This window comes from Diorhabda sublineata, chromosome 4 (assembly GCF_026230105.1).
Source record: "Diorhabda sublineata isolate icDioSubl1.1 chromosome 4, icDioSubl1.1, whole genome shotgun sequence".
In the NCBI taxonomy this organism is placed as follows: Eukaryota; Metazoa; Arthropoda; class Insecta; order Coleoptera; family Chrysomelidae; genus Diorhabda; species Diorhabda sublineata.
In genome coordinates this window covers 8624321-8639451 of record NC_079477.1, presented here as the reverse complement: position 1 = coordinate 8639451, position 15131 = coordinate 8624321, and the positions used below count along the sequence as shown (strand labels likewise).

The window sequence follows — 15131 nt, the reverse complement described above, 5'->3', positions numbered from 1 at the left end:
TGAAAAGGTGTGGAACAGCTCCTAACGTTTTTTAATCAACATAACGAATTGGTTACATTATTCACGACCGCTTTGGACCGCATGCCGTCTGATAATCACAAAATTGTCATCAAAGCTGATAAGACGCCAGCAGGAGAACACGCGAGACGTTTTAATGTGCCAACAATTGACGAAGTCGCTATTGTCGTCGAGGGTGAAATGAAAACCGAGATATTGTTTTACATCGGCGTAGCAATCAACTGCAGCGTGTGTTCTAAACACATCGATCATATGATGCGCTACAATATCCTATCTTATTTTGGCAAGGTGAAAATGGATATTATTTTTAATTGGAGATAATAAATCCAGTTACAGGTACCGAAACTAACAAAAAAAAAGTTAGTTCAGTGAATTACTATTGATTCAGACTGATGGTGCGCGAAAATGAGGACAGTCAAATGTCAGCGTTTCTTCCACCAATATACCGTGGATATGTGCGTGAAAGTTGAAACTGACCGATTCGCACCCAACAAAATTTTTGTTAAATGTGGTTTTTTTAGAATAACTTTTAAACTAATTTACTGATCGATTCCTAGACCAACTCGAATTCAATATTCATCGTTAAGATATGACAATGTCTGTCGAGTCAGCTATTAGTTCATAAAAGTAACCTTAAATACAAATTTATTTTCAAATAAATATATTGAACAGACACTTTATATACTATAGTGTAGTGATAAAAATTCTACTTTAGAAACTAGAACAAAAAAATGTGATCGTATTTCTCTTAAGCTTATACAGGGTGTTCCGAAACTTGATACAAAAAATTAGAAAGTGAGTAGATAACTTGAAAATAATAATGTGATATAAAAAATTTCTCATACGATCCCTCGTTTCTGAGTTAAATGCCTTCAAAGTTGCGAAATCAGAACTTATATTTCAGTATATGTTCTAAATTATACATTCGAACATTATGAATGTACTATAGTGTGTTAGACGGAATAAATAATTCTACACTACTGTCTGGAGGCCAGGGGCGGTTAATGCCTATTGGTTAACAATCCGTAACTTTTACAGGGACAATCTGTACAATTTAAAGATGGCAAAAATGAATTTTTCAATGGATTTTTCAACAGAAAGTTACTTTTTACTTAACTCGATAAAATTTATGGTTTAGGAGATATATAGATTTTTAGATTGTTGTATACGCCAAGGAAAGAGACGTTCTGAAGAAAATTATCATACATTCTAATTATTCTTTGGAAATACTTACATGAGGTTGATAATACATTCGTTGGAAAAGTACTGTTTATTGATGAAGCTGGTTTAACACAAGACGGCTTTATTAATTCCCATAATTTACATTTATGGGCAGATGAAAATCGTTACGGTACAATTCAAATAGAGAATCAACATCGATTTTGTGTTAATATGTGGACAGAAAAAGTGGGTAATAATTTAGTAAGTCCATATTTTTTTGATAATAACCTGAATATTTCTCTAATTTCATTTATCATTTCACTTCGTAAATGATAAAAAAATCATCTTAATAACATTTTTCCAAATGGGTGGATTGGTAGAGGAGGTCCATTTGCATGACCATCCCGTTCCCCTGGATTGAATACAATGGATTCATTTTTTTGGGATATCTTGAAAGTCAGTATGATCGATAGAATGAACTTCCATTGCGATGCTATAAGGCAGAATCTTGGAATGTTCCTTCCAGTTCAAAGAAATATCCTCTCTTTGAAAATTCTGTACACCCGTTATATTTGTAATATATATAATATTTTTATACAAATGAAAAGAAACAATTCTGAATTCAGCCTGCTTATCACAAATCCAAAAATTGAAATAAAAATATTTCCAAAAAGCGGCCCTCAAATGAAACATGAATTTTTTCTCTAATTATATCAAATAGCGAAGAATAATTTTGAATAGATCGATTTTAGTAAAGAGAGATGATTCGGCAATATCTTTAACTTTGAATAAGTGTATATACTCGTATGGTAACAATAGTTTTTGAAAATACAAATTATTTTTGTTATATGTTCAAGTCAGTCGTATTAAGTCCCACGAACTTTATGAATACTAACAAATTACCTGGTTAAAGGAAATTTTCATGTTGAAACCGCTTGGCGACAACCACTCAAAGAGAAATATTGTAAACGTCGCTGCTTGTATGGCAACGATTCCAACCAACATCCAGGACGCTGTGTCAAACGGCTCCAGGAATGCCGTGGGCGAAATAATTCCAGTACGTTTAGCGACGATGATTGCAATGCCGGTTTCCATAAAGGGAACGCTAAAATCCACCTATGAAATACCACAATATACATATGATGAATATAAAACTATTCTCATTGAATTTTATTAAATATGTTCAATTGTTATAGAATTATTATCCTGTATAAAAGTTGAAACATGTCGTATTATCTTTTTGCTGAACGTAATTTTGTATTTTATGAACGGATACAAAACATTTATTAGTTTATTTGCATATTGTCTACAAAGAAAATAAATATTCGATCACCAATATATGGCAAAGCTATGTATTGAGCTACATTAATTATCGACGGGTTAATTTTATTCAATGAAGTAACGTGTCATATACGAAGTTTTGTTATCAGAAGCAAGATTTTGAATCGGTGAGGTATCTCATCTCAAACATCGATTTCGATCAGCACGTTTTCAAAATGCACCTTCATAATTCATGTGATAAAATTTAACTGGGACTCATCAGGAAAAATATTTTAGAATATTTCAAAACAGGCTCATTTCGAGCCAATACCAACGCTCAATCCAATTTTACATTTAGAGGACTTTTGAGTTTGAAAAATAAGAAAAAGTCACAGCGAACCAAAACTGGCGAATACATTGGCTGAGCAATGACTCCAGTGTTGTGTTTGACCGATGTGGCGATGCATTATCGTGGTGAAAAATCCATGTCTGCCAACAAAATGTGATATGATCTGAAATGATTTTTTTTAAGTTATTTATTTATTTCTTGGGTGCAGAACCGAATGGGTTCAATATCAAAAACTGTAAAAAAACCTTTAGTTTTATTACCAATCTTTCATTTAATAAACTAAATGTCTAATAATATTCATTTCACATTTTGATTTACAACCGTTAATACGAAGAAGCTCACCGATTTTCTCAAAACTTTTATTCTTTCAGCTAGAAGATTTATGCTTCAATTCTAAGCGCAATTGTACCGATCGCATCAGCAATCTGTAACGTCGACAAAAGTTCTAAACAATTTCTTGAAGAAATAGGAAATATAAATTTAACCGATTCATCTTGTATTTTATAGTTTCGTTTCGTGGATCGGTAATCGAAACAATAGGAATAGAAGATAAAATGTAGCGAAAACATAACAACAATTCATTAAATATATATTCGCTACACTATTTTATTCATATCTACGTTTTTGGAAAATAATATGAATGATAAGGGGGTGTTTTTCAAGTTAATTTGTTGCATTAATTGCATCATTATTTTGAAAAAAACGTATACTTTATTATAGTAATAAATTTATTTTATTTACATTTATTGAATTTTATTTGATAACAACAAACTTATTACAAAGAACAATAATATAAACTGTAGCTTGCTTTATCTTCTTGATTGTCAAAAATGCTGCTACTTTTTGCTTCAACTCAAATGTAGTGCCGTTCTTGAATTTAAATTCAGTTTCTAGTGAGTAACAATCAAATCTTCCCTGATTTTTATCGTTCAAGGACGTTTGTACAACCATCATATATATTTTGGGTAGTAGGCCAGGAACCAGCAGTAAAAAACGTTAAAACTGAGGAATTTTGTTAACCATCGTCGATTTTCATGAAAATTTCAATTCAAGCTCTTCTACGAAATCCTTTGAGGAACGGTAGAATACATTTTCGAATTTTGAATTTCGATATGATTTCAGATGTGAATAGAATTTTGATACATTTTACACACCTTATTTACCATCGGAATCTATGGGGAATGTTTAACTACATGTACCCAATAGCGAGGCTATTCGACGTTGTCCTCAGTTCGGGTCTCAAGCCCGAACCAGGGGTTGTTAAACTGCTCTGATGAGACGTGGTGACGTCGAAACTAGTCAGTAGTTACACACGAGACATTGCGAGACATTGGGGATTCGAATATCGACAAAAAGATCGATTGGCATCATGCTCTTTAGACGAGTTGTGATTCAATATTCGTCGAGGCATTAGCCAGGAAAGTAGTTTTCTCCTTTGAAGAATGGTAGAATATATTTTCGAAATATTGAATTTTGAAATTATTTCAGAGGTGAATAGTAGAAATCCTTTAGTTTGATACACACACATATACACATACATTATATATATATATATATATATATATATATATATATATATATATATATATGTATATATATATATATATATATAATGTATATATATATATATATATATATATATATATATATACATTTCTTTAATTTCTTATTTCTTAGATAAAGACTTAAATAAAAGTTGAAACATCAAAATTTACCTTTCTTTTAAAAATTATCAAAATAATTAATTGAGATTTTCTCTCACTCCGCCTAGGGTGGTTGATGGGTGGATTGAGTAGCCCATTGACTATCAATGCCGGTCCCAAGCCCGGATAAAGGAGGAGGGTTAAGGGGTGAGGCCAACAACCTGCACCTCGTAGAAAGAAAAAACGCTCATAGAACTGTCACATTAGCCTCGGAAACTGGACGGAGCATTGACGACGACACGGCACGAAAACGGAAAAAACGAGTATGGAAAGAAAACATAGTAAGACTCGGAAGTTGTAACATTACATCATGGAGCAACAAAGACTATGAGGTGGTCTTAGAAATAGAGAAAAACAAAATAGATTTCTGCGCACTTTCAGAGACCAAGAAGAAAGGCAATGGCAGTCAAAGGTACCAAAACTACATACTGTTTTATAGTGGAGTCGACAAGAACTTGCGAGCACGGGGAGGAGGAACCGAAAGAAGAAAGGGAAGCTTTTTTTGATGCCTTGCAAGCTACGTTAGACAAAATACCCAGTAAAGACAAAGTGTTTATTATGGGCGACTTTAACTCAAGAATTGGAAAAACAGTTATCCCAGGAATCATGCATGGTTTCAACGAAGAAGCAGTGAATGATAACGGAGATATATTGATAGATGTATGCGCCCTCAACGAATTACGTATCAACAACACATATTTTGATCATAAGGAACAACAAAAGTACACCTTCGCTAACACTAGAGGCCAAAAATCAACTATTGACTACATAATTACAAACAGGAAAGTCCACCCCCCCCCCCCAGATACTTGACGTACGGGTATTAACATCGGCAAATATCGGCACACAACACGGTTTAGTTTTGTGTAAATACCGCGTATCCCACATAATAAAGAAAAGAAAAACACCCAACTACGTATCGAAATTTAATATAGAGTCGCTTAAGGATGAAAGCATTAAATACCTCTATCAAAACAGACTCCGCGAAAAAATTGTCCAAAACCCTATGAAAGAAACCGACAACGTAGAAGCCGCCTGGGAGAAACTAAAGAATAACATAAAGAACAGCGCAAAGGAATCCATAGGAGAAAGAACAATAGACACGAATAGAACATACAATAAACCCTGGTTCACTCTAGAAATTAAGGAACTGGCAAATGAAAAAAAGAAAACGTGCATAAAATACATTACCAATAGAACACAGGAAGAATACGAAGTCTATAAAAGAGTGAGAAATAGAACAACCAACACAATAAAAGAACTGAAAAAAACATACTGGGAAAATTTCTCAGTGGAAATGGAACATGATTTGCACGGAGGCCAGAAAAAAATATGGAACATGATACGAAAAAGGAAGAAACCAATCAACGAGGAGGTAGTGATAAATGTTATAAATCAGGAAACATGGATAGCACATTTTGAGATCCTATATGATAACAACGGAAGCAGGGACGAAGAAGAAGTCGCAAACCCGCCATCCCCAAACGAACAGGAAGAAACCATCACATTAGAAGAAGTACAAACAACCATAAAGAAACTGAAGAATAGAAAATCACCAGGTACAGACAATATCCCAAATGAACTACTGAAGAATGGGGGCCCAGAAATCGAAAAAGAATTAATAAAACTGTACAATAAAATAGAAAGAACTGGAGTAATACCCGAAGAATGGAGAACTAGTATAACTATACCTATATACAAGAAAGGTTTAAAATCAGATCCGAAGAATTACAGAGGCATAACGCTACTTAGTAGTGTGTTAAAGTTATTTACCAAATAAGATAACTGCTAAGGTAGGCATCTCAGAAGAGCAACAAAGCTTCCGCCCAAACAGATCCACTATAGACGCAATATTTATATTACGCCAGTTGATAGAGAAATCCATAGAATACAATAAACCCATGTACACATGTTTCGTAGATCTAAAGCAAGCATTCGATAGAGTAAAACTCAACGATGTAATCCACCGACTAAACCAAAAAGGCGTCAAGAAGCATTATACAAATCTAGTAAGGCAACTTAATATCAACACCAAAACAAGAATAAAAACAGACTGTGGGCTAACAAGAGAACTCAAAGTCTCATCCGGCATAAGACAGGGATATAGCCTCAGCCCATGCCTTTTCAACGTAATAATGGACCAAATAATTGAGAGCGTAAACGAAGTTAATGCAGGATTCGAAATGAAAAACCGTCGCCTGAGAATCCTTTGCTACGCAGATGATGCTATACTTATAGCTGAAAATGAAGACGATCTACAACGCCTCCTTCATAAATTTAACCTGACGGCACAGAGACTTAACATGCAAATCTCATGCGAGAAAACACAAAGCATGGTAATATCCAAAGACCCAATAAGATGCAAGTTGGTAGTAAATGAGCGCATTATAGAGCAAGTAATGAATTTCAACTACTTGGGCGTAGAAACAACGAGCAGCAGAAACATAACGGACGAGGTAGATAAGCAGATCAAGAACTCAACTAGAATATCGGGATATTTACGGGACATTATATGGAGAAATAAATATATGAGCATAGAAAGTAAGACGCGAATCTACAAGACCTGTATCAGACCCATACTAACCTATGCCGCAGAAACAAGGGCAGACACAACACAAACAAAGAGAAAAATGAGAACAGCAGAGATGAAGATATTACGAACAATAAAGGGTACCACACTCCACGATAGAATACCCAACACAGATACCTTAAGAGAACTGGGAGTACAAGACGTCGTTAGATGGGTAAGAGCAAGACGCCGACAATGGAGAGACCATGTAGAACGAATGGCTCCAGAACGGATTGCCAAATGGGCCAAAACACAGAAACCAGACACAAAACGCCCAATCGGTAGGCCCCCAAAACGCTGGTACGATAGCTGGACATCGGCGTCACAAGAGGGCAGATGACAGACCTGACAGGACCTCGTCCTACTACAAGAAGAAGAAGAAGAAGAAGAAGAAGAAGAAGATTTTCGGTGTTTTTAGATAGTATTAATGCTTGGGTAAATTTTAAAACTCATAGAATTCAAAATTCAACATTCAAATTGACGTTGATAGAAATATTTTTACCAATCTCCAATCTAATATTTCAAGTACTTCAACGTCACATTAATTCAAATTTTTTTCAACCTCCAATGTCGGAAAAGCTGCCTTTCAAAATTCATTTTTTTACGATTAAGGAAAAATTGTGTTCAATTCAATCAATTATTTTTTCTAAAATAAGCATTCAAACCCGGTCAATCACATGGATCGTATAAAAAATACATAAAAAAAGTTAATTGCAACTGGATTATGATTAGTTTCAAGTGTAATGACAAGCGTTTGATTATTACATTTTTTTTTCAAAAATTAAAAAAGAAGAATCCTTATTTTTATTATGAATCAGTGAACTCTTATGTAAAAGACTTTTAACAATGCTCATTTCAAAGGTTTTTCTTTGTGTTTTGGAAAAGATTTCCTTACATTTTTCCAAAAATTTCATCAATTTCTAAAATAAGCATTCAAACCCTGTCAATCACATGGATCGTATAAAAAATACATAAAAAAAGTTAATTGCAACTGGATTATGATTAGTTTCAAGTGTAATGACAAGCGTTTGATTATTACATTTTTTTTTCAAAAATTAAAAAAGAAGAATCCTTATTTTTATTATGAATCAGTGAACTCTTATGTAAAAGACTTTTAACAACGCTCATTTCAAAGGTTTTTCTTTGTGTTTTGGAAAAGATTTCCTTACATTTTTCCAAAAATTTCATCAATTTCAAGTTATTTGAGGTTAAAGGGTTTCAATTTCGGGGTCCCCCAAAATAGTCATCCTTCACGAGCAATAATTCAGTTATTATTGAACTTACAGAGAACTTTTTTTTAATGATTTAGCTGATAAAATGGCATCTTTTCAAGTTATTTATGAGAAACGGTTAAAAATATGCAGCTTCAATCGTTAATAACTCAAAAGTACCAACTTTAGAAAAAAACTTTGTAGAGTAAAAGTTGCTTAGAATTAGTCAATCTATCGACCAACGAGATTATTTTGATGAAAATAAATTTGTATCTCCTAGAAAATCGACCTTGATTATCAAAATTCCACGGGAAATCGACTATATGTAAATAAGTTGTATGTAATTGCACACTCTTTACTCGATGTTTCAGTTTTTATTGGAGATTAATTTCATGAACAATAATTCAGTTCAAGACATGTACTATGACCAGATTTATTTTGTTTAATAATTCGGTACCGTTAATATATTTACTAAAAATGCATACATACATGGTGGCATTAAGCATCAAAATATGGTTAAATTACAAATTTCAACTTTATCCCAAAATAAATGTATATTTTAATTTACCTATTGAAATAGGTATGGTATACCAATGAAAAATAGAATTATTAGAAATTGTTCACTTTCTTAAGAACGAGAAAGCTAGCTATCAATGATTCAAAAGACTTATGAAACTTTTACTCTTGGGGTATTATAACTTACTTTGGTAAAACTTTTATAAATCTTGAGGTCGTAATGCATATTCTACAGCTACTATAAAACCTTAAGAATGCTACGAGTATAACCCTCATAGACCCAGTCACAAGCTAAGAAAATTTGGCCAAAATTAAATACAGTAGTAGTTTTTCTAGAAAGTGTGCTAAAACCCGAGATAATATTTTGCGAATTGTAGACAAATCTTCAAAAACTGCAGAAAATCTAGAAGAAATAGATCAAAATTTAAACTTTCATCAAGATAATATCCTATAGGCAAATACTTCTAATATAACTACCACTGATGAAGATACCAATAAAGGGCTGTAGAATGTATTGACATAAGGGAAAATTAACTAAGTGAGTTATTCGATGACCAAAGTTTTAATGAGGTAATAACTAAGCATAACAATAACGAATTGCCAATTGAGAGAAAAACATGTTACTTGCGGATTTTAGGCAATGGTCTGTTTCCTCAATATAAGCATAAGTTCATTGAATGCCTTTTAGAATAGAGTACTGTTAGAAACTCCAAATCAAACAAATATTGTGAAGATAGCAGATGGACAATTCTACTGGCATCAAGGCCTTGAGTATTGTATTAGTACCTACTATAATTTTAGAAACAATAATGAAAGAACCATTTGGATCTATATAAATATGGATGGGATTCGAATCTACAAAAGTAGCAAGGATGAATTTTGGCCAATATTATTTAACATTAAGAACCATCCAGAAATAAATCCGATCGCTATTGGTATTTTCCAAGGTAAAATCAAATCATCAAACTTTGAAATGTTTTTAAATCCATTTGTGTAAGAATTCAAAAACATATCTAGAGATGGTATTCTCCTAGGAAATAGCTATCTTGTAAATTTTAATACCACGAATAATTTGACTGAGAGCTGCTACATATTTTTGAGATGTAACAACTAAAAATATTAATTTGTTATGTTAAAACAGATTTTTATTTTTTATTTTCATTTTTATTTCGATATTCATGATGTAGGTGATCTATTGATTAATATAAATACGCAAATTGTCAATGTCAGGACATATTTTGAAAAAGATGCAAATATCTATTTTATTATTGTATATTTCTTATTAACATTGATTTCTTCGGAACCCATACACTAACCTACACTAACTTTCAAATTCGCCGATTGAATCATCTAGAGAAATAAGGGAATTACAAAGAGTATTGATTTCCACGATTAATTCTCTAGGAATAAATGAAACACGAAATAAAAAATAATGATTGACTCTGCTTCCGACGCTTTTGCTATTAACAATATAATTTAAGGAATAAGATGAGATTATAACAAATTAGATACATACCACTGCTTCCCTTTCCGCATTAATCATCAATGATGTCAAAACCATATCGGTTTTTCGATTGACAAGATCAGCTATCAGACCGTTCCATTTCCCATTATCATTTGTACCCCATTTCCCATCTTCTACTCTAACCAATTCGTAAGTAAAACCAAGTTCTTCGCTGAATTTTTGCAATAAATCGATGCAGAATCCCGAACAACATTGATAATAGCTACCGTTTTTGTGAGCCTGAGTCATATCTAGCCTGAAATAGAAAAGAATTTATGTTATACAATAAGGTATGGACGAGATTGTTTTGGCAAGAAATTCTGTTTGTTTCATTCAATTTGGTTAGTCGGGTGAAGGTACTTTTGTTGTATATGAAAAAAGAATAATTTCCAGTACACGTTCTCAATGTCTGAACTATAACTACACATATTTTCTACCGACACTTTTTTTTAGCGTATTATGTAAGAATTTCCTATAAAATAGTTTTTTCCTGTATACGGAGAAACTTGCTAAAAGTCGTATTTTTTACTATATTGACCAGTCATGTCAAAGATACGACCCGCAGGCTGCTTCCGGCCCCTGGGCCGTATCAATAAGGTCCTCGATCGCAATGTGACAGAAAGAAGAATCATATTTTTAAGAGCTTTTAGACTTCATTCGATTCCTCTACGGATGTTATATATACACGTACTTTCAAGAGGAGCGGGTGCCTAGCAAGCGGAAATATCCTATTATTTTTGTCGACAACGATAGAATCTTCCATGCGCTTCGAGTCTAGACTAGAACCTTCCTTAACCATATAAAGGTATTAACCATATGAAGGTATTGTGCATTTGTGTCGTGCGCGTGCGAAATCCATAAGTGTTGTGTCGAGTTCCATAATTGTTACGATTTTGGCATAATGTCACAAAAACGTTAAGTTGATAGTGAGTGCAGAGGAGTTAAATTTGAAGAAACTATGGTACGAATCCTAAGTCAAAATTCGATTGTTAACTTCAAGGTCAATAATCGATGTTTACTAAAGCTAATACACCTTTCACTGATGATGATTTTATTAAAGGCTGTATGTTGAAAGTTGCCGATGTTTCATTTCCGCACGCAGCACGCATTCTCTACATGTTTGGTTGTTTGATAGCACCTATTTATGCGAGCAGATCTTTTCCGTCACGAAAATAAATAAGAACAAAAATCGCACAATACTTACGAATAAAAATCTCCAATCAATTCTTAAAATAACTATAACGAATAAGATACCGGACATCAATGAGCTTGTCAAAAACAAGAGAAGTCAGGTATTTGGATCTTAAAGCTCAACATATTTACCTACCATCTTTTATAACTTTGATATGATTGTTAACAACTGTATATTATATACTTATATAATTTAATAAATTAAATGTTATAATAATGCAGTTAATTTTTTTTATTGTCAATCTGGCCCTCCTATAAATTCAAAATTTAATATATGGTCCTTTGCAAAATTGAGTTTGACACCTCTGATCTTGACCATAAAGATCCAAATGGAAGTTTCCTACTTCCATTAAAACTTATATGAAAAAACGAAATTAATGCGATCATATATGTTTATAACGACAGCATGAGTCATTACTCAAAAGACCTTCAGAGATAAATAAATGCCTTTTTTCCAAATAAACGAGTTCAAATATAGAAATAAGCGTAATGCGAGGGTTGTGAAGAAGAAAATAGACCGTGATTTATATGAAACGATTGATGTAAGACGTGATGAATATATGAAAAAATTGTTTGAATACTATCAACCATATTGATAGTATAGATATAATAGTGTTTATATATTATTCAAATAGCAAGCAATTAGTCCTCATTCGAAAATGAACATTTGTCAACATGATAATAATAATTAATATTAATATTGCTAGTTATTCAAAGTTATGAGATTTTCTTCACTCGCCATATTATAAGTAGTACTTTCTGTGATAGTTGTACTTTTAACACTTTGTATGGTACAGTTGTACCATATAGTTGTAATTGTAACTTGTTAATCATTTCCACAGTGTTTTTTCTTCTTATTATATCTGTATTTTATTACCTTGTTAGCTTATTATATTATTATCTCATTATCTAATCTCATTATTTCGCCAACTGCGGTTGATTTCTATTCTAATTTTTGTTAGTTATGACACCAGTTCTACTCATTCAAATTTTTGCTGTTACTCATTTCGACTTCATCAAAACAACTCGAAGTATTAATCTTGTACAAAGAGAACTCACAAATGAATTTAACAAAATGTTACAATTAATGTTTTTAATACAAATATCATCGCTATAGCAGCCTTACACCACCTACTCTCACCAAAATGATAGGTCAGACTTCATTCTTGACATAACTATATAACAGGGTCTGTTCTGAAAGTAATGGTTTATTCCCGAACGAACGTGCGGACGAGTCGAAAGTCTGAGCGCGCACCATTGGAGGAGAGAGATATTGGGAACGTGAAAAAAAATCGGCATTTAATTCCCGGTCGTGGAATAAAACAGATCGCTTGTATTGTGGTCCCCCGTCGAATCGCCTCGTCACGGAGAATCATGAAACTTTACTGGAGTAGCGATACGCCATAAAAATTTGTTGTCCAGCTTGGTTAAACGGACAAATAGATTCACGACGTGATGGAGAAGGCCTATAGTGGCGCAAGTTGTTCTGAGAAGGTACGGAAAGAGTGGAAGACGACGACCGTTCTGGGCGCCTGTAGAAAAACCAACGAAAATATGTTGCAATTGAAAAAATTATTGAACAGTAATTGTAGGTTGAGTATCAGAATGATTTCTGGAAAACTAAGCATTCCACAAAACCGAAGGATGAGTCAAAAGCCAATCGAAAAGCGATCTGCCAGGATCTTCTTGGCCCACTAGACATTTCATTTCCCAAAAATAAGATCGATGCTGCAGAAGAAGCACCACGGCTTGATAGAGGTACTTCAACAGGTCGTGACGCAGGAGGTGAACATTATTCTGGTCTACGCCTGGAGGCGTACGAAAATTGGAAAACTCATTGACAGCAATAATATTTAGACAAATTTTAATCGTTTTTACCTTATTTTTTTCCAAATAACAGATGATATCCTACATGTACAAGCACAATTGGGAGCCCAAGACTTCTCATTTTTATCCTTCTAAACATACAACTAGTTATTTTCTACAAAATCAGTTGAAACTTTGCTACATTATTCAAACACATTTGCATTTGTAGTAAAAATGATTTGTATTGTTCAAACAACGTTTCTTTGAACTACTCATAACGCAAAAACTTCAGATACTAATCTGACTGTTATCAATTAATATATACGCTTAAAAGTTCAAATGATTTTCAGAGTAGGTTTGATAATAAGAAGTCATAAGTGAACACTACAAACAACAAAATTAGCGGCAACAGATAAGAAGTCAAATTTTGTAAACTAGTGTTATCGATATCAGAAATAATTTCTGATCCATCTAAGACAATCCCTCTTTGGTAAATTATTTTCTGTTAATTCTATTACCTCAATGAGTGTATAATCTAACTCCGAATCTGATATTTTAGTTCATAAATTAAGATTAAGTGTTTGGGGTTCTTTCTATGCTATGTTCAACTCAGTGTTAAGGCAGGTTTTTACGCTAAAGTAAACTAGACTTCTCTCAAGAATTTCAGCTTGCGCGCAATAAAAATAAAATCAATTTGATAATGTTGCAAATACGAGATTTCGCATAAAATAGTCAGCTGAACTTCATCTGCGCATGCTTTTGATCAAGAAATATTGCGTCTTGCATTGCATTATACGTTTTATTGCATCACATCAAGGGGCCTTCAGTGGAGAAATGTCATACAAAGCACTTCATACTTCAATAATAGTGACAATGATTATTAATTATTTTAAAGTATAATTATTAATAACTACAACGTCAAATTGACAGTATATTATCATAAATTGAAGGATATTGAAATTATTGATTTGTGAAATAGCCAAATTGATATGGAAGAATCAGCAAAAATTGATTACCCAGCAAAATTCAGTAAAGAAAGAGAGAGAGAAATGCTTTATTATCAAAAAATTGTTACAATTTGTAGAAAAAGCATGTAAAAACTAAAAAACAAACATAAAAATAACTATGAAGATACAAATAAAATAAAATTTCAATGTACAGGAGGAAACCAAAATGATTAACAAAATTATAGGTAATAGTAATAGGTAATAATTAGTATCAAGTCCATAGCAAAAAATAAACCAGTATTTAGCATACCCGAAATTAAATATTATTATTAGAATAGAAGTCGTTTACAAATGAGAAGGCACTTTCCAGTAAATATGCCATCAAATTATTGCGGAATGCGGGAAAAGATTATATCAATTTGATTTCAATTGGCAAGTGATTCTGCATTTTTTTGCATTGTAAAATATTGAGCACTTAACTAATTCTGAATGTAGAGTAGGTAGGTAACAAAATATCCATCTATAAAGTTCACCTATGAAATGGAGAATAATGGACAGTTACCATTTTTAGATACTTTAGTAATTAGGAATAGTAATAGATTGGAATTTGATGTATTTAGGAAAAACACCGCTACGTGCTGATTCTTTTCATTGTATTCAACATAAGATGGCCAGTATCAATTTTCTGGTACATCGGTTAATCCACTTTCCACTCACCATCGAGAGATACAATAAGGAAAAGTCCTTCATTGAGAATATAGGTTATGAAAAAAGAATTGTAAATAGGTTAATCAATCGTCATAGGTTTAAAAAATCTCTATGCGAAACCACTTTTTTCCAAACTCAAAGTGAAAAACAAAACAAAATTGGCTCTGATACCTTTCAATCCTCTTTAT

The 15131-nt window shown here is 32.8% G+C and overlaps 1 protein-coding gene across 3 annotated transcripts in view; it reads right to left on the bottom strand.

The window, feature by feature from the left end:
* The window catches only part of LOC130443173 (glutamate receptor ionotropic, NMDA 2B), a 232517-nt gene that overhangs the window by 23458 nt on the left and 193928 nt on the right, over nucleotides 1–15131 (bottom strand). For all 3 annotated transcript variants that reach the window (XM_056777675.1, XM_056777674.1, XM_056777676.1), the window contains exons 9-10: nucleotides 10304–10547; nucleotides 2083–2295 (exon numbers count right to left, since the gene is read on the bottom strand). In XM_056777675.1, coding sequence (XP_056633653.1) covers nucleotides 2083–2295; nucleotides 10304–10547 — 457 coding nt within the window. The remainder of the gene's footprint in view (nucleotides 1–2082; nucleotides 2296–10303; nucleotides 10548–15131) is intronic.